Source organism: Urtica dioica, chromosome 4 (assembly GCF_054948205.1).
Source record: "Urtica dioica subsp. dioica isolate 48M chromosome 4, U.dioica_male_clone48M_v1_H2, whole genome shotgun sequence".
Lineage (NCBI taxonomy): Eukaryota > Viridiplantae > Streptophyta > Magnoliopsida > Rosales > Urticaceae > Urtica > Urtica dioica.
The window spans coordinates 9,176,835-9,199,029 of NC_142759.1; the positions used below are offsets into that span (position 1 = coordinate 9,176,835).

At 37.6% G+C, this 22,195-nt stretch overlaps 4 protein-coding genes across 4 annotated transcripts; all 4 read right to left on the reverse strand.

The window, feature by feature from the left end:
• Window positions 1-108: 108 nt before the first annotated feature.
• Window positions 109-4,925, reverse strand: LOC149400156 (inter-alpha-trypsin inhibitor heavy chain-like protein). Its single transcript, XM_089612200.1, has 13 exons — window positions 4,215-4,925; window positions 3,588-3,743; window positions 3,263-3,475; window positions 3,063-3,152; window positions 2,849-2,965; window positions 2,481-2,750; window positions 2,150-2,306; window positions 1,905-1,982; window positions 1,663-1,769; window positions 1,318-1,488; window positions 1,140-1,214; window positions 916-1,014; window positions 109-849 (listed from the first exon to the last, which is right to left on the reverse strand). The coding sequence occupies exons 1-13, from the start codon at window positions 4,626-4,628 to the stop codon at window positions 487-489; spliced, it is 2,310 nt and encodes a 769-aa protein (XP_089468326.1). The 5' UTR covers window positions 4,629-4,925; the 3' UTR covers window positions 109-486.
• A 1,992-nt stretch (window positions 4,926-6,917) lies between these two features.
• On the reverse strand, window positions 6,918-9,781 carry LOC149400157 (protein trichome birefringence-like 14). The gene is made up of 5 exons (XM_089612516.1): window positions 9,600-9,781; window positions 9,112-9,272; window positions 8,338-8,796; window positions 8,034-8,229; window positions 6,918-7,904 (listed from the first exon to the last, which is right to left on the reverse strand). The coding sequence occupies exons 2-5, from the start codon at window positions 9,257-9,259 to the stop codon at window positions 7,076-7,078; spliced, it is 1,632 nt and encodes a 543-aa protein (XP_089468642.1). The 5' UTR covers window positions 9,260-9,272; window positions 9,600-9,781; the 3' UTR covers window positions 6,918-7,075.
• Window positions 9,782-12,257: 2,476 nt separating this feature from the next.
• On the reverse strand, window positions 12,258-15,320 carry LOC149400158 (eukaryotic initiation factor 4A-9). The gene is made up of 5 exons (XM_089611492.1): window positions 15,126-15,320; window positions 14,157-14,226; window positions 13,919-14,025; window positions 13,340-13,770; window positions 12,258-13,075 (listed from the first exon to the last, which is right to left on the reverse strand). Exons 2-5 carry the CDS (start codon window positions 14,222-14,224, stop codon window positions 12,440-12,442), a joined length of 1,242 nt encoding a protein of 413 aa, XP_089467618.1. The 5' UTR covers window positions 14,225-14,226; window positions 15,126-15,320; the 3' UTR covers window positions 12,258-12,439.
• Window positions 15,321-18,187: 2,867 nt separating this feature from the next.
• LUT2 (Lycopene beta/epsilon cyclase protein) lies at window positions 18,188-22,174 on the reverse strand. Its single transcript, XM_089612250.1, has 11 exons — window positions 21,612-22,174; window positions 21,111-21,282; window positions 20,886-21,021; window positions 20,634-20,744; window positions 20,424-20,526; window positions 20,141-20,284; window positions 19,945-20,052; window positions 19,346-19,442; window positions 19,134-19,235; window positions 18,901-19,033; window positions 18,188-18,628 (listed from the first exon to the last, which is right to left on the reverse strand). Exons 1-11 carry the CDS (start codon window positions 21,930-21,932, stop codon window positions 18,463-18,465), a joined length of 1,593 nt encoding a protein of 530 aa, XP_089468376.1. The 5' UTR covers window positions 21,933-22,174; the 3' UTR covers window positions 18,188-18,462.
• Between the last annotated feature and the right edge of the window lie 21 nt (window positions 22,175-22,195).

Consider the following 22,195-nt stretch of genomic DNA (forward strand, 5'->3'; position numbering starts at 1 on the left):
CTAAATTTTCTGTTGAACTTTACTACTTGGAGCTGATAAGCTTGTAGTTAAATCTTCAAGGAAAGAATTAAGTGCTTCTCGAAACAAAACTCCAAAAAAACTTGCAGGAATTCGAAAATTAAGACGCTCGATGTCTTAAACAACCTGAATTCGAAAAACTTTGTTTAATCGCCACACTTTATTAATCCATTTCCAAATCCAATAGACAAAAGAAATTATAGGGCATCTTTCATCAAGCGAATTTCATACACCGCAGAAACAACACGTATGGACACTAAAAACATGTCGAATCGAAACTTCTTCTATATTCCCCGTTGCCGTTGGTGCAACATGGGCTCATACATGAGAATCCTGACCAGCCAGAAAATAACAGCCCGAGTACAGATCAAGATCAGCACAATAGCAGCGCATTGATAGTACATCAAGCGTCTCTCTCGTAACGCTGCAGAAACACGTATAAACAAAATATCAAGCTGAAGCTTCTTGTTATCTACCATCACTACTGGCGCAACACAGGCTTGAACAGCATTCAAGACAACCGAGAATCGCCAGTCCAGTGCAGATCTGGGTCAGTACGATCACGCAGTGATCGTTCGTCTTCGAGCAGCACCGGACACAGCACATGCAACAGCAGTGCCTGAACACGCTCCCGAAGCAGCTCGACGCTGCCTTCACAAACATCTCTGCTGCATCGGGGAGCCTCTGTTCTTCGCAGCCGGGAGGGACGTTCTCGGCTGTGGCTGTCAAGCTGCCGAACCCGACACATAGGCTCCGCAGCGGAGCCGCTTTCGGAATCTCGAGCTCTTCCATCTTCTGTGGATGTGGCGGTGCCCGACCTCTCTTCGGTGCCTATCATTTTGTTTAGACAGTTCGTCAGAAAAGGGAAATGGGTTACGGAGATAAATGCACGAATACCTCTTGGAGTAGATCTGGTACTTCCTTTTGAACCATTTCGAGTACAATCATGCGTGTATATTCAGAGACTACTCCAGTCTGTATGCTCATTTTGGCAATCTACATATACGAAAAACAATGAACTATATATTTTAAGAAGCGGATTGGCAATGAACCTAATCCAACAAAAGAAGTTTTAGCCTGGCACTAACTAACAGACTAGTATAATCGAAAAAGCGATGAACCTTGTTCTCTAGCTCTTTGTCCTCTGAAAACCATGCTTGACAAGTGAGTTGCTCGATCTGGTCTTTTGCGGTTATCTATCATGGAGACCCAAAAAAAAGAAGAACAAAAAAAGGTAAAGATACTAGCCAAAAAGTAGAGTGAAGCTGGTTTTAATAAGCTCTGTCCTTGGTATCTTACCCTTATAAGCGGTATCTCCGTCGTATTAATTACTTTCAAGTTTACTATTAGATCCTTTGAATTGGCTAACATTCCTTTAGCTTTAAGAAAGTTGGGGAAACTTCCTCGACATCTACCAGAGATGACCAGCTGAGAATCGGATACGAGATCAGGAATCTGAGAAGGGAACAACTGCAGTAGAACCACATTTTGATGAATCAGATTAGAAACACAACAAAGTCATTAAAAATAAATCAGGTAATAATTATCTTAAACATGTATTAAAATCACAGAAGAAAAAATTCAAATAAATTGAGATGTAAAAAATGACTGTTGAGTTTTAATTGAAGACTTAAGAAAGCATACCTCAATATCGTCGAGGTTATCGACTTCATCAAAGTTTAAGGTTATATTTGAAAGAATCACAGATGAAGCTTTGGCAAGCAATTTCTCCAATCGATCTTCCACCAAATCTGTGCATTTATATAGGAATCACATATCGGAAAGTTTACAACGACAAACATTTGACAGAATGTCTATTTTTAAATCACCCAAGGGTACTAAGGATGTGTTCGACTCTTGTAGTAGATAAAGTAGACAAAACTGACCTACATGATATGCCCCATCGTAGTGGCCGCGAGTTATCATCGCAAGCATTCTCAAGAAGTAGTGGTTACAAAATGTACCTTTGCAAAAAAAAAAAAAAAAAAAAACACATAATAAATTTGATTAAGCAGAGACCAGGTTAAATGCCTGACCAAAAACTTAAGTTCATCATAAGCAGATATCATAATCAGCAATCCAAGAAAACATGTTGAAATAATAGTGGATTATATGATGATCCGAAGGTTACCTATTCCAAATGTATATATGCGCGGACATTTCGGACCCTTTTCTTTCAAATGATCTTTTACTACAATACATAGTTGTCTCTCATCTTCAACGGCTCCATCGGTAACAAGAACGATTGTGGGAGTTGAACCACGAGCATCAGATAGCATTTCTATTGCCTAAAATTAAGAGCATTGATGTAAAAAATAAATAGCTGAATACATATCAAGTGGTGCTCTAGGCATGGGGAACGAAAATGAAGTTTGAATAAAGTTAAATTTAGCTAGGGAACACGTCGAGAATAGTAACTTCAGAAGTAATATCTGTTATGAGTATTACGAGAAAAAAAAAACCTTGTTTAGGGGAACCGAAATATTCGTGTCCCCACCGGCAATGAAATTCACATTCATCCACTCAACCGCCCTTTCAACTGCCTCCTTGGTAGCAAATTCAAGCGAAGACGAGAAGAGATAAGTGTTTCCATTGAAAGCTATAACGCTGAATGAATCTTCTGGATCAAGCTTAGAGATCGCTGCAGATAAGACATTCCTAGTGTCGTCAAGTGGCCTCCCCCGCATGCTTCCACTTATGTCAACGATAAATACGATATCCTTTTTGTAAACCTATATAAATCAATATAAGAAACGAAGAAAAAGAAAGAAAGAAAAATGAAGTTGAAGACATTAATTCGCTGCTCGGTGAAGTAATAAGAGCAACAAACCTTTGTACTCTTCTTACTTCCTGGATATAGATAAACACAGAACATGTCTCTTTTATCGACTGAGTGAGTGGGCGGAGATTGCAAGAAAACAGCCCCATAAATGTCATTTGAAGAAACCTGAAGCAGCATAAATCCCACTAGAGTAAGATTAAATTAAAAAACGCAGCCATGCTTAAAATATGCATACCAATGAATTTTTTATCGTCTGACTTACAACATATGAGAAGTTCAAGTCCGTTGTTGACCAGGAATAGACTTCTGATTCGTATAAGAAACCTAATTTTCCTGCTTCACGTCTTACTTCCTGCAAGGCCAGATAAAAGGTACTATCACCACTATAAAACCAAGTATTCGAAAAATTCAAAAATAAAAAATAAAAATAAAAATTGAAGATCAATTCTAAGATGTATGTACCTTCAAAGGATGGCTAATGGTCCTGCATAACACTGTACCTCCAGTTCCGACATTGACGCTCAGTTGTATCTTCTCTTTCTTTGTGAGTTTTTTCACATACGGAGTGACACACTCGGGAAAAGTAAAGGGTACATTCAATGTGAATTGACCATCCTTGTACACGAGTTTCTGAGTCCAACTAATCTTAAACGAAAATGTTGAGCCTCCATCAACCTTGGAGTGCCAAAGAAAAAGAAGAAAAAAAAAAAAGAACCAAAGTTTAATGATAACAGTATTAGCAAACCACACCGTGGCGACAAAAACACAAACTCATGGAATGAGTCACCTTCGGTACTGTCAAGGTAAATATATTGGGCGTCAAAAAACCACCATCTTCTGGTTTTTCCTTCTCTATGTCCTTACTGTTGTTGTCCTCAACTTTTACAAGTTCAGTACGGTATGTTCTGTTAGATACTTCAACCTCAACACTGAGATTTGAACCCTGTTATGCAAATAAGACCAAACACTTTGAGAACACTGATGAAACAGAATACTATCTCATTCTAACTTAATTACACATCACTGATCAAAATAGTAATCACTCACTGTTTTTGTCTTAATATATTAAATGACACACAGCCGTTACTCACATCTATAACAGCTCAATTGGCTCCACAGACAGAAAGACAAAATTTGAATTGTCCCCATTCGGGCCCAAAAAAAAAAAAACGATCAACAATCTGTGGGACCCAGCCACAGGTCCCACAATAAACCGACAAGAATAACGATCAATCAAAGAGTTATGAGACCCCCAAACAAACCCCAAATTCACAGTTCAACCCCTAAAACGGTAAGACCTTCTCAAAAACGATCAATCAAAGAGTTATGAGTCCCCAAACAAACCCCAAATTCACAGTTTAACCCCTAAAACGGTAAGACCTTCACAAAAACGATCCTTCAGTGACTGACTGACCTGTTCCCCCATGGGGACGGCGACGAGGCACGCGCAGCTTCTGCTCCCCATGACGCAGTGGACCCTCCACGAGCCCGAAACCCTAACCACCGCCGTGTCGGCGAAGCACTCGGCGGCGAGCTCCACCCCGTGCATCGCCAGCGGAATCAGCGCCGCCGGGTCGCACCGGCCGTGCACGTGAGGCTGGTAGCTCGGTATGTCGGGGTTGTCCACGATCGCCGGGTCGGAGATCACCGCGTACGCCATCGGCGCCGTCGGAAGGAGCGTGTGGAAAGTCTCCTTCTCTCCGGCGGCCGAGGAGCGGTCCATCGCCGCCGGCTGCTTCGGCGGAGCCACCGTCGGGTCTTTGCCGAAGTAGAGGCGCTTCGTCAGCCTCAGACCGTCATCCACGGCTTTCGCGAAATCCTCAGCCATGGTTTAGCCTAGTTTTGATGATTTTCAGAGCTCTCTGACTCTCTCTGTATGAAATTAAAATTACGAATTCAGTATCTATATATGTATTTTTATATACTTTTGAAGAAGAAAAAAGAAGACGAATCGAAGAAGAAATGGAATCGTGATTATATTCTTCGTTGAAATACGTTTCGTATGATAGAAGGAATAAGGGTGTGTTCTCTCTGTTCTGTGTTGTTGGAAAATGGAAAGGAACGAGAAATGTTAGGAATTAAGAATTGTAATGAAATGAATGTAACAGGGTTTTCAAAAGTAGGAATTATTTATTGATAAATTTCAAAGTATGATTTTAGGCAGGGTTTATTTATTATTTAATTTATTTTCGTGCAAATAGTGAAATAGATTAGTGCTTCAAGTGACACTTTACTATCATTAAAAAAAAAAAAAAAAAAGTGACACGTTACTTGGTCTTCGAAGAAAAAAGTGCACTTTACTTGCTAAAATTATTGGTTTGATACGCAATTAGTGGGTCATGACTCGTTCCAATTAAAATAAGGATCAATTATTAAAAGAGATTTGTAAGTTCCAATTAAAATAAGGATCAATTATTAAAAGAGATTTGTAAACTTTTATGCAGCAAAGTATTTATTTATATTTGAATTGTGTAAACATTTAATTTTAACTTTGAACTTATTGCATAGCTGCTCATTATGTCATATATCTAACAAATGATGCCCAATTTGTCCTTTGCTTGAGCTCTCAATTGAAAATGGCAACGGGACTGATCGGATCTATTTATTCCGTTACTCGAACCCATTAAAAAAATAGATCCGAGATACAGACTCAACTCTTTTATTAGAGGATCACGCCGAGCCACACTTAAAAAATATTCGGGATTGATGTCGGGTCCGGACTTGAAAATGTCTTATATTGGGCTTCAAAGAGTTCAAATTATAATCCTGAAAATATGATATAAATATACTTTTTAAAATTAAAAAAAATACAATTTTAATCTAAACAATATATATTAATAAAAAAAAAACATTAAGATAAATTGTCTCATTTGCCACCAATTTCATAACATTTTATCACTTTCCATCAAAAGACTAATTTGGCCCAAAATGACACCATCTATGTCAACAATGTTGACATCTAATAGTGAAGGGCAAATGTCAACAATGTTAACATCTAATAGTGAAGGGCAAAAATAGATGTCAACATTGTTGACATAGATGGTGGCATTTTAAGCCAAATTAGTCTTTTGGTGAAAAATGGGAAAATACTATGAAATTGGTGGCAAATGAGGCAATTTCTCAAACATTAATATCATTAAATTTATATGTCAAAATATTTTTTATACATAAAAACATAAGGTTGAAACAAAAATATAGTATTATTTTATTTCAAAAGAGTTGGACCCGGGCCTAATAAGAGTTCGGACCGGGCCTGAGTTAAGGCTTTTTGAGGACCCGAACCGGGCTTGAGGGCCTATATCCTAAGCCCAGCTCAGACCCTTCATAAAGTCCGGTTCGGCCCGACCCTTTTTTTCGAAAAAGGCCGGCCGACCCTAAATCTCTAAAAAAAGGCCGGGCCGGTTAGCCCACGACGGCCCGGCCCAATTGACAGCTTCACGTAGGACTAACAAAACTGTTTTGGATAGCTGGAGAAAAAGATTAACAATATGTGTTGTCCTGAAATACAGAAAACCATTTTACAATCATATTTGCAATTCTTTCCAATGAAATAACACGGTCGCGTCGTCCGTTTTTTTAGGACAGTCACGTCGTCCGCGTTTTTGGGACGGTATTGTTGTCCGACTTTTTGAGCCGGTCCTGTCACTTGACTTTGTAGGCCGACTTCTCAAGTTGTCTTGACCCTCCTTGGGTTGGGAACGACGAGTCTCTTCTCCTTTTTTTGGGTTGGACCGTCACTTTGGGTAAAGGAAAATCACTCGGTAACAGGAACCATCCAAAAATCATTGCCGTTTGTAACCTAGCTTCTTTGAATAACTCACAGTAGCATTTGGGATTTCATTTGAGGCAATGAACTCGGAATCTCCTAATGATAATATTTGAAAGAGCCTTTCATTTATTACAAAATGAAAACAGCCTAGAATTTCATAGTTGCATCCATTGCAAGTCTTAGGAAAGCTCAAAAATCGACAAGAATTTCATTTTTAAATCTCTAGAGTGAATGGTTCTTTCGAATTTTCCCAGCTACCCAATGAACAGAAACCAAGACATGAGCTAAACCATGAAGAAACAACTAAGAAAAATGTAATCAAAACTATGCATCTCGTATAACACTTGCTGATCAAATCGGGGCTCTACGCTCCGTCAATTTCACTATAATGAGTAATCACATGCCGTTTTGTACAGGATTGCACTCCGAATTCCGCTACAAAATCTCTATTTACCCCTGAAACATATCATTACGTAAATAAACGTAGAAAAGTAATCAAGCGGATTCTATAACTGCGCAAAAAGGATTTCGTTCCACGTATCAGGGACGCCCGGCAGACACCAATGCAAGCAATCCGAGGATGTCGAGTTCACCGGGCCTCGAAACCGAGATATATGGGCCTCGTCTCTAAGCCCAGAAATCGCCGTAATGTCTAGAAGCTTCACCCCCGTCCCCATCACCGCGGAGCCCGCGATCGAATCACCAGACTCGTCGCTAACGATCTCCTTCCCGATCGACATCGGAGTCGTATTGTCGCAGCTACCCCCGGTGTTCCAGTCCCCGCCCACGAAATGCCTGGGCGAGATCGTCCGGTAGAACACTTTCAATCCGGGGTATTTCGGTAATTGCACGTCCGCCCACTTCACCACGCTGTGAACAGTCAGATTCCTCGCCTTCCAAATCTCCTGGAGGCGTTTGTTGGTGTTGAGCTCGCCGCCGACGTGCATGACCCAGCGGTTGGCTCTGAGCTTCCCTCTGTTCCAGTGGTGGGCTGTGTTGAGGACTAAGACGTGGATTCGGTGGATGTTTTGTGTCAAGAACGGCGCAGGGCGATCGAGGTGCATCGCGTAATCCGTGTTGGGGTTTGTGGAGTTCAATGGCTGGATGTCGCAGAGGCTGGCGGACCAGTAGTAGAGTACCGTGGTGTTGGTTGCGGGGAATCGGAACGCCCACCCGTCTGCTCGGGCGTTACCATGTGCTCGGGTGATCCCGTATTCTTCCCCGACCTCGACGATGTCGTTGCGTTCATTGCCACTCGTGATCATGCAGATCAGGGACTGAAATTGCTGTCTTCCCAGTGAATCTCCCACAAAAGCGAGGGTTTTGTTTCGCAACCTGTGGCATTACTCACAATAAGGTTACACTATTCATACACATAGTTAAATACAATGTTGAGACTTTCCGTGAAGGAATCAGACTCTATTCCCATGAATATAAGAAACTTCATTAAGATTTTATTAGTACCTTTTCAAGAACTTAGATTCTTGAAATCTTTCCAGCTGACAATGTTTTGGTCGCCACCGGAGATTCTCATACGCGAAGTCCGTACGCCGCGTCAGTCGACAAGACCACATCTCCGATAGCCATTGTTTACAGCCAAATCCAGAGTATAATGTTTGATTATGGTCAACAACCCACTTTCCTTTTGCATAGTTGCAGGCTAGATTAACAGACAAATATAAGCAAAACTTGTCAGTAACAGAATATCTTTCTCATTAAATAAGTTAACAACAAAACAAAATAATAGAACGCGTAATGTATACATTACCTTCAGTTTTGCTAACTTTTGAAGATCCTTCTTCAAACCCCACCGAAGAAGTTATTTCCTTTCCAATCTCTTCGTTCCGCTTTCTTTTTCTTTGACCTTCGACGTTCCCTTCTCCTTGTTTTGCGGTTTCTGTACTGCTTCTCTCTTCTGTTATCGTGCCTTCATTCCTACTTGTTTTTTCATTCCCCTCTTTAATCAAATTCACTTCCTTTGTTCTCTCTTCTGTTCTCGTGCCTTCATTCCTACTTGTTTTTTCCTTCCTCTTTTTTATTGAACTCATTTCCTTCGTTCTCTCTTCTTCTCTAGTATCTGTTTCGTCTTCTCTTCTTACTTCACTTATTACTTTATCTTCTAATCTACTTACTGCTTTCTTTGTTTCTTCTTCTCTATGTTCTCGTATTGCCTCACTAGCCACATCATCTCCGCTCCATCCAACACCAGGAACACCCCATTGTATATCTGCAAAAAGAAACCCAGCTATAGATCGCACTCTAGTTTTCGAATCTTCATCAACAAGGCTTGCAAACATTGAGCAACGAATACGACTAACAAGTACGAAAAGTTACAAAACGATAACTCTCGTGTACTACAATCCATCTAGAACTTATCTTTTTTTGCTGTAGAATATAGTGCTTCCAAGAATGAATTTTAATATTTTTTTTAATTTCTTAGTGAAACCTACTTGGAGTTTATCCATAAATTAGTAAATCACTTCCATTAATTCTGCTTAATTTAAAATAAAATTCGGTGCAATATGTACAGATTTAGACAAACCTTGAGCTAGTTCGAATCGGCCTTGGGCTGGTAATGTGCTAAGAGTTGGGGTTCCTTTCCATGTCCACACGAAAACCGTCGCGCACATAAGAACAATACTAAGAAGTGAGACTCCTTGAGCTCTCAATCCATAATAACCAACTTTCATTCTGTACTCGGCGCTAAAAAAAATATATGAAAAATAAAACAAATTTAAATAATTTCCTAATTAAGCACAAAACACATGAAGCATGTAAAAGGAAATAAATAAATCACGACATAAACAATTCGCATCTAAGAAAGCTCTGTTCGAACACGGTTCGATAATTAGATCCTCTAAATCTAGAGTTATTCGATCTGTCTGTATCACTACTGAATTTCCGAAAACAGAATCGAAAACATAAAAATTCGCATGAATCGGTGAGCTCAAATGTAAAATGGATTTCGATCTTCGTTCAGCTCGTAAAAGACATGTAGAGATTAGAGAGACGAGTCGAGAAGAGAAATACCTGAATCGACGGAGGTGGGAAATTAATATAAACAATGGTCCCCTAAATGTGTAAGAAATCGATCTTGATAATCAAAATATTTTCCCGACAATGGAAGCCGAAATAACCATATTCAAAGAATCTCTGAAATTGAAAAATAAGAAGAAAAAAAAAATATGTAGCTATAATTAAATATTTTATATATCTTCGACGTTTTTTTTTTTTTTTTTTTTTAGTAATATCTTCGACGTGTAACGTGTTAGGTCTATATATAATAGCTCAAAAGAAATTCACATATATATTTCCTCAAGCATAAAGTTTATTTATTTAGTATTTAATTTTAAGGCACAAAATAAATGTTTATTTAGTCTCGCCTTTAGTCAATTGTAGTACATATAGACTCTCGGGAGTTGGGATTAATAGATCTCAAGTCCCTCTCTATAAGTGTCTTAATACTTTATTACTTAATGCATGCGACTGAGCTTATCATAAGATAACAAATCTGATAAAATGGTTGATAAGGCCCCGTTTGGTTAAGTTTTTCATTCCTGTTTTCTGTTTTCTGATTCTAAATTCTAGAAAACAGTTTTAGAAAAACTGTTTGGTTATAAATTCTGAAAACAGATTTAGAATCATGTTTCTGTTTTCTTTGAAATTTGTTTAGAAAACAGAAAACAATGAAAAATTGTTTTCTATTTTATCTCTATACAATTGAATGGAAAACATAACCAAACAACATTTAAAATATTCCGAAACGTAATTCTAAATCTGTTTTTTAAATTTAAAAATTAGAATCAGAAAAAAAATTTAAAAACAGAAAACGAGTTTAGAAAACTAAACCAAACGGCCCCATAGTTTTCCTGAGATATTTCTATATATCTGATAATTATTGGGGTTGAGTTATTTTTATAATTATTCAATTATGCTCGTTATTCTTTCTTCTTTTTTAAATATTTACTGTCGGTGAGAATTGAACTCACGACATTCATTTTGAAATGGTACGAAAATATCACCAGATCAAATTAGATAGCGATGTACTTGCTCTTAAGCTATTCTTAAGAGATTTTGATTTGATTTAAATATAAATTGCTTTTGTGCTTTATTTTTCTGTTCTCCATTGGTTACTGTTCTCAAGTGTTCGCTAAATACTAACTAAAACTGTAGAGGGAAAATGATTTAAACATTAAAAAAAATTGATTGGGTTATAAATGATGTTGTCATTTGTTTGGCCTTCCATATCTAGAAAATGAGTGTGAAAAGACATACATCAAGCTCTATTCTAAACCATAATGTTCTTGTAGTTGCAATATGGTGTGATTGTTAAAATTATGTATTTAATCATGTGTTTGTCCTTGGTCTTCAAAGTATTATCTTAGATCAAAATAGAAAGATGCTGAATTTGTTGTAAATTGTGATTGTTCATTGTTGGCAATGTTTTAAGTTAGATAGAAGGTCATATTCTTTAATAATAATATGTCATTTTCCCCTTTTTTCGGAAAAAAAAAAAAAAAAAAAAAAAAAAAAAAAAAACTAGTTTATTAGATGGCTTCATTAAAAGAAAGAGCGAAGTACCATTTAAATAAGAATATATTAATCTATACCAGAAGTTGATATTGTAACGACACGTGGTTATCAATATTAAAGTGTACGTATCAATTAATGAAGTACTTTTGTGTATATGTCTGTCAAGTAGTGTAATGACTAACTTATCTTATCATTCTCTTTAATATTAATAATAATAAAATGATCAATTCCTTTGTATTTTATTCCAATTCATCACCGCCTGGTTTTGAAAAAGTGAGTCGGACAAGGTTATTGTCCAATACCACTTCCCGAATAATATAATGTGTTTTATAATTATTATAATAATAACATTGTATTAACAAACCATTAAATATACATGTAATCATTAAATTGAGAAGCACTTCAACTTTCTATGTTTTTTTATGATATTTTGACCGTGCCGTATTATATAAATACTTTCAGGGCAATCATTCTTTATATTCCTTATATGTATAAATGTTTACAAACTAATTAATTATATGAGGTTTTATGAATAAGAGAATCACAGGAACGTTACAAGGAATAATAAAAAAGAGGTTCATTTCAATTACCATGACTTTTGTGACAAAAGCGGAAATGTCACATTTCAATTTGTTGGTGATGTATCTAATCTTTTCACATATTCCCCCTCATTTCAAATTTATGAAGAATATATAGAGAAGCTAAATTGATGCCCTAAGTCTTGTTCCAAATCCAGCAAAAATGCTCAGCAAATGTCTCGGGGACAACCCTTTCGTAAAAAAAAATATGCAATTATAAGCTTTCTTTTTAGCACCAATATATTTCAATTCCATATGTTTAGCACACTTTAGTAGAATAAGTACACCATATCCCCAGAAATTGTTCGGTATTTTGATGAAAAAAGTTAGCTAAAAAAAATTAGTGACCGAAGAGTAAGAATTTTTCAGATCGAGATTCAATTTTATTCTCATCGTCATCTTGTAGAACCTCACTGAGAAGCTTCTCTAGCATTTATCCAATAAAATCAAGGCACTAGATAAACAATCAGTTAACAAGTTTCAATTTTCTTCCAGAATCTATATTTATAAACTCGATTTAGGCACTACTATATGACAGGCAGCCAAAAAAATAACTAAAACGATGAAAGAGCTCAAGTAGAAAGTTGAAACAAAACCCCATATGCAAAATATAAAATATTTAGTTGGCGGAAAATTTTCGACGGATGCCATGATGCAACAGCAAAAAGTTAAAAACAGCCTTAAATGAGGAGTAATAAAACTACTATCTTTAAACAGACTTCAAATAAGAGAAAAAAGTGGAGATTCCAGAGGGTTGAATCACAGGAGATCGGCGACGTTGGCTGGGAGTTCCTCGATGACGACGTTGTAGAACCTCTGGATATCGGAGATCATCCTGTCGTCGTCCAAGGTGATGAAGTTGATGGCCACACCTTTCCTTCCAAAACGCCCACTGCGACCGATACGGTGAAGGTAGTTCTCGGGCTGGGTTGGGAGATCGTAGTTTATGACGAGCGAGACTTGTTGGACGTCTATGCCACGGGCGAGAAGATCGGTGGTGATGAGGACCCTCGAGGACCCGGATCGGAACTCTCGCATGATTATGTCCCTCGTGTTCTGGTCCATGTCCCCGTGGGTCGCCGAGACGGTGTGGTCTCGGCTCCGCATCTTGTCAGTGAGCCAGTCGACCTTGCGTCGCGTGTTCACGAAGATCACGCTCTGTGTGATGGCCAGGGTCTCGTAGAGGTCGCACAGTGTTTCGAACTTCCATTCCTCCTTGTCCACCTTGACGAAAAACTGCTTGATTCCCTCGAGGGTCAGCTCGTCACGCTTCACGAGAATCCTCACTGGCTTGTTCATGAACTTCCTCGTGATTTCCAGAGCCTCTGGTGGCATGGTGGCCGAGAACACGCCGACCTGGATCTTTCCCGGAAGAAGCTGGAAGATATCGTAGATCTGACACCAGCAAATAAAAACCGACAGCGAATTAGCCAAATCAGCAAAGGACAAGGAAATTCAGACACGGTTAAGTGATTATCCGGTCAATCATCAACTCCAAAACGGTTAAAGATTTGACCGGTTATACGTGTTTCTTAGAACGATTAACCAATTAACCGGTTAAAATTAACTGCTTGGACCAAAAAAGAATGGTTAAAATGCAAGTTAACCGACCGGTTAAAACGCCGACCTTTAACCGTAACAAAGTGGGTAAAAGCAAACCTGATCCTTGAAACCACGCGAGAGCATTTCATCAGCCTCGTCGAGCACAAACATCTTGATGTGATCGGAGCGGAGAGATTGTCTTCTGAGCATGTCGAAAACACGGCCGGGGGTGCCGACAACAACGTGAACACCGCTGGAAAGAATACGCTGGTCTTCGCGCACACTGGTCCCACCAACACAAGCGTGAACCTTAACTCCAAGAAAGTCTCCAAGAGCACGCATAACCTTCTCAATTTGCTGAGCGAGCTCACGAGTCGGTGCCAGAACCAAGGCTTGGCACTCTACCAAGTCATAGTCGAGCTGTTGGAGTACACCCGAACAGAAAGTTGCAGTCTTTCCGGTTCCAGACTGTGCTTGCTGAATCACATCAAGTCCCATGCAAAATGGAACGATTCCCCGTTGTTGAATAGCCGAAGGCTTTTCAAAACCTATAAAATAAAGCATTCATAAAGATAAATAATAACAGCCATTCAACGACCATCTGCTACATGACCATGTACTCAATAAAAAATGTATCAAATACAAGGATAGGGAAGAATGATCAGAAAAAAAAATTGCAACATATCAACAGCATACCATAAGCATAGATTCCCCTGAGAAGGTTCTCTTTCAAACCCATATTATCAAAACTTTCGTGGACTTCATCATATGTTGTAAAAAACTCCTGTCCATCAACTGAAAGTCTGCAAAATTACAGATTAAAAACCCACCAAATCAACTGGGAAGCCTTATTTTGACAGTTTGCTAAACAAGATATGTTAGGATAAAATCTTAGATACTTAAAAAAAAAGTATTAATATGACGTTATACTTACAAGTCATTCATTTTAGCATCATACTGGTTTCCATCAAATTGCGATCCTTCCGGTGCTAGTCCCGCCATGGCTGTAAGACATCACAGAGTATTGCAGCATATATTAACGACTTATAAAGTAAACTTCACGAAATCAAACAGCCTATTGGATAACTAAGAATAAAAGTCACAAACTGAATGAACTAAGTAGAGGACCCCAAGGAAAAAAAATAAAAGTAGACTAATCCAAGAAGATTTTTTTTTTTTTTTTTTTTATTAACCGTGGTGTCTGGGTCAGACCCGACTAAAATCCACAAGGCCTTGGCATTATCGACGAGGAGACTATTAGTAAAGAAGACTAACAAGGTCCCAAGATAAAATATTAAACAGAAGAAATTTATTTAGCTTGTTATTCATCAATCGAGGTAAAGAAAAAAAACAATAAATATGCAGCTGTAATCAAGATACCATAAAAACTAATTTAATTTTCTATTCAAATCTGATAAACACTGAACCACAAAAGAAAATAAGTTCATTAATCATGTAATCTAATCATTCATCTAATACAAGACCTCAAAGAAGTTATTATATCTGCGATGAAATTTAACATAATAAGGTTGAAAACCGGAGGCTTAACTTCAGCTATGAAAATAGTAGTTATAAATTCATTAAATTGAGAGTTTGAACACAAACGAACGTGTAAAAACCTAAATCGATAACCTAAAAGGTAATTCTAGTTAGCTACCAGAGCCAAGAATATAAATTCGGAGGAATAAATAAAGTATGACAATGAATCGAGCGTTTGGTTTTACATATAATAGAGCCAAACAAAAACATAAAGTAAACCTATCAAACACGAAGCAAAATCATAGAAGAAACTATGACGAACCATTAATCGAATCAGAAAAGCCAATCAATTTAGATTTACGATAAAAAGGTGAAAAGGAGAAAAACGAACAAATAGAAAAGTTAAAGAGGATTATATAGATACCTGAATTGATTGATAACGGAGCTTGAAGATCTACGAAAACTGCGAAGAGAGAAGACTAGGGCTTCCCAAAAACCTCGGATCTACGTCGGAAAAATATGCGAGGGAACGGTATTGGTAGAGAAAAGAAAGCGCTTCTAGTTTCGCACAAAAGTTTTGAGTGTCGAGACTTGGAAAGTGTTTGCGAGTTCTGATGTGATAGGGATTCCAATATCTTATTTATTTATTTATACTTTCCATTGGGCATGCCATGTGGGAATTCCGACTTTTAGCATTCTTAGGCCCAGTTGGCAAATGCTTCTTAAAAGCCCATAAGCTATTGGGAAATTTTCAGGAATATGTTTTTAAAGTACAACCTTACCAAAATAAATTGTTTTGAATTCTTTAAAACAAATAGTATTTTATTATTTGGAATTATTTCATTTATATACAAATTTTACAATCATTGTTTATAACTTGAAAAAAATATTATTTTTTAGTTTTAATGTTGCTCCTTTAATCAATTTCAAAAACACATATCTTATGTAATTTCCACTAATAATTATTGCCAAAAGTAGGATTAAATTAAGGCAAAATTCCATTTTCCTATTTTTTTCAAAAATTTACCAAACTAGGACCGGTCAAACAAAAGTCAAATGAGAGATACACAAAAATCTACCTATTATACCATCATACTAATTACCAACCTACAATCTTCCCCAATAAAATCTCTTATTTTTTCTCTTTCTTTCTATTTTCCCGCTCATCCCATCGAAAAAACGAATTTTTTTTTATTAGTCCTAGTTTGGTAAATTTTTGAAAAAAAAATAGGAAAATGGAAATGTCCCTTAATTTAGTCCTAGTTAAGGAAATGTGTTAATGACTTGCCCATTCATAAGAGGAGAGTTAAAATTGTGGTCAAACTATCATTATATTTAGAGAAATAGCCCATAAATATAGTATATTTCTTTTTTGTCCTTTTCTAACTAATTTCGCGCTTCAATTTAACATAGAGTTATGTGTTCTTCAATTTAACAGACTTGGCTTTTGTTATCATTATTAAAATCAATTGTCACAATTATATCATGATTAATATTATTTATTATAATAGTTAATAATATTAACAGTTAAGAGTATTATTGGAATATTAAAATGTTATTATAATAAATTGGTTACTTTCTTAAATATGTTAATAGTTGGACTACTATTTTAAAATAAAGGGTTATTTGGGCTAGTTACTTAGCTTGCCCTTTTATTAATAACACATGGAGAATTTTGACTTTTAAAATTCATTTACCAAAATCCACTCACAAAAGTTCATTTTTTGTTATGCAAAATGACTTTTCAAACTGTTCAATTATTTTCTTAATGTTTACATGTTTTTTATTTTTTAAGGTCCATTAAGTAAATAGTCACATTTACAGTTTGACATTGCTAAATAGTCTAACATTTCGTAAATCTTTGATAAATAACCACTTTTATATAGAGAAATTTCATTTTCTAGACTCAAAAGTTATGGAAATATCTCAATTAGACCCGCTAGTTAAAAAATATCCAAAATTGGACTTTTGTACAAATTTTGGACGAAAATACCCTTAATTCAAAAATAAACCCTCTCTCCATCTCTTTCCATCTCTTTCATTCTCACTCTCATTTTCTCTCCACACCAAAGAACACCAAATCCGACGTGAGCCCCATTCCGACGCCCAACCACACCAAATCCGACGAGTTCCAACGCCCACCACACCAAATTCGACCGAATTGGAGGTTAATTTTTTTTATTTTTTTTAAGGTTGATTTGAATGAGATTTAGAGGTGAATTTTTTTTTTTTTTTTTAAAACTGGGAATTTCCGATGAAGATCATCGGAATCCACGACCGAATCCGATGGATTCCGATGGATTCCGACGAAGACCATCGGAATCCGATGGATTCCGATGATCTTCATCGGAAATTCCCAGTTTAAAAAAAAAAAAAAAAATCACCTCCAAAGATGGATTCCGACACGTTCCGACGAGTTCCGATGGATTCCGACACGTTCCGACGAGCTCGACCACCGAGAGTTCTAATCCTAGCGCAACCAATTCGAAAGTGACAAGAATTGTGATGAGATGATTTGAAAATGAGAGAAGAATATGAGTTATTTTGAATTAAGGGTATTTTCGTCCAAAATTGGTACAAAAGTCCAATTTTAGATATTTTTTAACTAGCGGGTCTAATTGAGATATTTCCATAACTTTTGGGTCTAGAAAATGAAATTTCTCTTTATATATCTACATACGTAAATCTTAAATGAATAACCACTTTCATTTATTAGGTCACGTCATTAGGGATGGCAATTTGACCCGTTACCCGCGTTCCGGCCCGTTACCCGATTTATTCGGGTCTGGTAATACCCGTTCTTTTTGGGTAAACGGGTAAACGGGTAATACCCGTTAAGGTTTTAACGGGTCCGGGTACGGGTAACGGAATAGTCATCCCGTATCCGGCTACCCGGGACCCGACCCGTTAACTTTTAAATATTTAAAAATATAATAAATCATATGTTTACCTAATTAGATGATATATTTTAAACATTGTTTTTAAAAATATAATAAATCATATGTTTACCTAAAGATGATATATTATTTTTAAATTTTATATTGTTGATGGATTTTTATTTTATAAACGGGTAAGCGGGTCTACCCAACCCGCTACCTTTTTTTAATCGGGTAAACGGGTAACGGGTCCAACATTTTTAACCCGTTTACCCGGCGGGTATCCCCGTTACCCGGCCCGTTTCAAAATCCGGATAAACGGGTCCGGGTAACGGGTAAAAAATTATAGCGGGTACGGATAACGGAATAGGTGTACCCGACCTTACCCGTACCCGTTGCCATCCCTACACGTCATCTTTATGATTACTTATTTAAGATTTACGAAAGCTTAGTATATAACAATTACCTGATTTTTTGTATTTTTTAACCGAATTGGACATCATGTACGGAGTTTCCCGTTAATTATACACACAAAAAAGGTTTTTTTTTTTTTCCCCGGTAAATGACTTAAAAGTTCTACACGAAGATCGAATTGTGGAGATAGTGCTACTGATGGTATACCTGTGACAACATTTTATAGCAATACCGGAGAATTTAAATCTCTGTTACTTACCATCATTTGTCAGGCAAGATATACTGCCTTGACATACATTTCTTGCTCTGGTTCGGGAGGAGGAGAAAAAAATAAAAATAAAACACCTAAGAAAAGCAGGGACACTCATTTTTCCGACTGCCAAAATAAGATGTTACAGTGGTATATCTATTTATCGATAATATCTACACAAAATAGACCTAGAAACTCTTAGATATAGTATGGCGCGGAAACTACAAGGTGAGATAAGTTCTTATCATGGTCGCTCCGGTAGGGTCAGACATTAGGTGTCTTATAAGGTTCATTCTCAAATCATTTGGTGCTATCACAAACATGTAAATCGCAAACGCTGCCAGGTCCGCCGACGAGAGACTAGACCCCAGAAATCCTTGCCACATCCTGGAAAACCAAGTAAGACATGTATCCCAAGTCTGTTAATCGCCACTTGGGTCATATTATGAATTTTGAAAGTTTCAAATAGTTGTTGTACAAGGGTTTTTGGCCCAAATGTCGCTTTCACTTTTAACAATAAAACAGACTTTTCAATAACATTTAGTCTTCTTGTGAGCTATATTGTTTCAAATCATTAACGACTAACTTACACCAACTATAAATTCTTGTAACTAGCTGGATATGAACGGGTTTTTTTTTTTTTTTGTTCAAGAACATACCAGGTTGGTAACTTGAAGAAAGTTCGAAAGAATACTCTGATTCCTTCGATGTCCAGTTGCACTATGAGCGCCAATCCGAATAGGAAGAAGGCCCTTTGCCGTTTCCTTTCTTGTGGCCAAAGTGTGTTCCAAGCTAAAATCATTTATGGCCAAAGTGTGAATTCTCATACTAATAGTGCTTGTAAAAATTCCAATTTGGGTGAGTAAATAAATTTTATGAGTTGATAAATTACCCTGCATGGATATATTCCCCGCAGCGCGACCCTGCTTCAAGATTTTTGCGATAGTTGCCGCGTAATTGGGAGCTTCAGACAAAGATCTTACAACCGAGTACCCTATCAGCAATAGTTGGCGATATCGATAGCACGCTCGGATTGAGAAATTTTTCAAAGGATGCCAAAAATGTTGTAATAATGACTTTTTTCAGTTTCTAAGTTCCTCTTACCTGTGGCTGGATGTACCATGCTTGCAGCGGCACCAAATGCGAGGTTCTTTTGTTGTGTGTTGGGTAACGATCCACCGACAGGAATATAAGACCATTCCTGAATTTATTAAATCAAATGTCAAGACTATGTTCTTGCAATTCTCAAATTTCAAAGTGTCGAGTTGTGGAACTTAATTCATCGGCAACACTATGAAGACCTTACGACAAGAATTCACGTTGATCGACCTGTAAGGATATTTTGTAGAGGGTATTTTAGGAATTTTGGACTTGTATCTGTCAACCCTAGTTTTTCTTTTCTCTATTATGCCAGGCACTGATGTTCTTTGTAGAGCGCAAGAGAGAATTGTAAAAACAACTCTTTATTTAGGTTATAGTGAAATTTGCAGCGGAAAAGTGGACGTAGTTCTCGCACTGAGAGTGATTTAGATTATAAATCCGCGTTTGGTATTTTTTTTTGTTTATTTTATTGTTTTCTGATTAGGTCGGGTTCGGGGCTCAAATCCGAATACAAAATAGTATCGACATTGACACAAGTGTACCCACAAACATGTGAGCACTGTTTGATATGTTAGATAAAGAGGAGGAAACCAGAAAGATACCTCTTCATATGTTTTTAAAATCCGAATCCCCATTGTGTTCAACCTCGACAAAAGCTTTTTCTTCAGCAAATCGAAGGGCATTGCGTCTTTGGAAGCCAAACAAGTTTCCTGTGAACACAAGTAGTACCCTAATCAGATACTTATGTTGGGTTGCATCGAGCAAAAAAAAAAAAAAAAAAAAAACAACAACTCCGACCTCGAAGAAGACTTTAGTTGGAGACATGGGCATGGCGTAAAGAAATGTCGGGTATTCTGCTTCGAGGCACGGAACTTTTTGCTTCATGTAATCCCTATAATCCATGAAAACCATCAGGTTCGGATCGTATGGATTATTTTCAACCTGAAATATTTTCAAGGAAAACGGATTGGTCATGCATATCTCCAAAAGAGCCCTCCCCGCGCACGAGTTCATAATTAATGATGTTGTTGAAACAAAACACGGACCTATAAAACAAACTCGATCTGAAAATTATTCATACCTCAACCTCGACTCCGTAAGCGGTTTGAACCGACACCTTTGGACCACCGACCTCATACTTCAACAGCTTCCCTGAAGCTGCTCCTGATGCAACAGAAACAAGCCTATAATACCGTGTTAGAGTGAAATACCAACTAAAAAGCCCTTTATACTTATATGTGCAAGCACTTAGATCAGAAGAAGAAGAAGTAGAAGAAAAAAAAAAAAGCACCTGCAAGGAACGATAATATCTTGCTCACACACAACAAGACTATGACCGCCGGAAGCTTCCTCAATGCTCTCCACTCGTAGGCTAAGATACGAAACACCCGACTCGACACACCTACGCAACATTTATTAACACAAATGTGCATAGAAAAAGGGATTTAGGGACAGGCTTCTATGAGAAAAACATGAGGCATAAAAGTCTATCATTCAAAAAGTAGGGGTAATTATTGCCATTTTTTTTTTCTTTCCTAATTACCTCCGTAACAACTCCTCGTGGAGCAAATGCCGACTGACTCGCCCGTAAGCGCGGTTAATCATGATCGGATCGTCATCATCGAGATATACGATGGTGTCTTCCCAAACATGCTCAATACACCCTGCTAGTCCAAGATCTGAAAAGAAAAGAAAAAAAATTGATCATTTTGTTTACACCGTTAAAATAAAGTTTTTAACTGCCCAAATGACTGTATCTAAAGTTTACCGTTGAATTCATCTTCCCAAACTCCGTAATTGTTTGTGAATGGAAGGTCCGGTCCGATGAGTCCTACGTTTAATCCTAATTTAGCCGACTCTGCGGCCAGAGCAAGACCCGCCGGACCACACCCGATCACCACCAAGTCTAGAATTTTATCTCCAATTGGAATCCGAGGTAGCTGAGAATGTATAGGCAAAATATAAGCTGTATAATATTCACTTAATTTGGAGGGGAAAAGAAGAAGTACTAAGGAAAGCTAATAAATACATAATTAGCATTAGCTAAACCACTGTATAACAACCTTTAATGAATTCTTAATTTAGAAAAACTCAGTGATTAGGTTACAATACAAGTCAACAACATTTTAAACCTACAGCTCTCGGGGGAAAAAAAAAAGCATATCCATTGTAAATACTGAATGTAAACCAGAATTATTAGCATACACAAACACTCACGCAAATCACCGGGAAAAAAAAAAAAAAAAAAAAAAAAAAAAAAAAAAGAGACCTTGTCAGAGAGCTTAGACTGCTTGCCCATGTCTTTCTTCTGTTGCATTTGGACGAATACGAGCTCCGAACCACCGGCTTTAACGTAGTCTTCCTCGTCGGCGAAACCTTTCTTCGTCGCCACGCAACTCTCGCTCTCCGCCGCCGCCGCAGCCACCGTCAGAGCCGCTCGCCGCTGAATTCCGTACCGACAGACCCGAACTTTCCGCCGATTCCTCGCCGCGTCTTTTCTCACCGCACCCCAAGCAGGGCAAAACGACACCGTCACTTCTCCGAAGCTCCTCCGAGCTCCGCCGAGCCCAACGCACTCCATTACCAGCATTTGTCTAATTTATTTATCAGGCTCTCTTATTCACTCCATGAAAAACTATGAACGCTTTTACACTCAGCGGTCTTTCTCTGGTTCTCCAATGGCGGTTTTTTTTCTTCTTTTGTTTTCTCTGTGATTAATTTTTTTTTCAGGCGTTTTGAGTTCTGGATAGAGAGAGGAAGAGTTTATGGTGTGCTTTTAATTTGCCGAGCTGTCAAAAGACAGAATCCACATATTGCCACGTAAAACTACGCTATTCGACAGTAGCTCAAAGA

Excerpts from the sequence above, each read along its gene's own strand:
- LUT2 (XM_089612250.1), bottom strand. The coding sequence starts at position 21,932 with ATGCTGGTAATGGAGTGCGTTGGGCTCGGCGGAGCTCGGAGGAGCTTC. Across the intron at positions 20,527-20,633 it reads GATATTATCGTTCCTTGCAG|GCTTGTTTCTGTTGCATCAG; the intron begins GTGCTTTTTTTT and ends ACGGTATTATAG. Across the intron at positions 18,629-18,900 it reads TTCTTCAAGTTACCAACCTG|GATGTGGCAAGGATTTCTGG; the intron begins GTATGTTCTTGA and ends TTGGTTTTCCAG.
- LOC149400158 (XM_089611492.1), bottom strand. The coding sequence starts at position 14,224 with ATGGCGGGACTAGCACCGGAAGGATCGCAATTTGATGGAAACCAGTAT. Across the intron at positions 13,771-13,918 it reads CAGGGGAATCTATGCTTATG|GTTTTGAAAAGCCTTCGGCT; the intron begins GTATGCTGTTGA and ends TTTATTTTATAG. Across the intron at positions 13,076-13,339 it reads CGCGTGGTTTCAAGGATCAG|ATCTACGATATCTTCCAGCT; the intron begins GTTTGCTTTTAC and ends TGCTGGTGTCAG.
- LOC149400157 (XM_089612516.1), bottom strand. The coding sequence starts at position 9,259 with ATGAAAGTTGGTTATTATGGATTGAGAGCTCAAGGAGTCTCACTTCTT. Across the intron at positions 8,797-9,111 it reads CCGATTCGAACTAGCTCAAG|ATATACAATGGGGTGTTCCT; the intron begins GTTTGTCTAAAT and ends TTCTTTTTGCAG. Across the intron at positions 7,905-8,033 it reads GAATCTAAGTTCTTGAAAAG|GTTGCGAAACAAAACCCTCG; the intron begins GTACTAATAAAA and ends GTAATGCCACAG.
- LOC149400156 (XM_089612200.1), bottom strand. The coding sequence starts at position 4,628 with ATGGCTGAGGATTTCGCGAAAGCCGTGGATGACGGTCTGAGGCTGACG. Across the intron at positions 3,476-3,587 it reads TTACCTTGACAGTACCGAAG|GTTGATGGAGGCTCAACATT; the intron begins GTGACTCATTCC and ends TGGCACTCCAAG. Across the intron at positions 3,153-3,262 it reads CCATTAGCCATCCTTTGAAG|GAAGTAAGACGTGAAGCAGG; the intron begins GTACATACATCT and ends CTGGCCTTGCAG.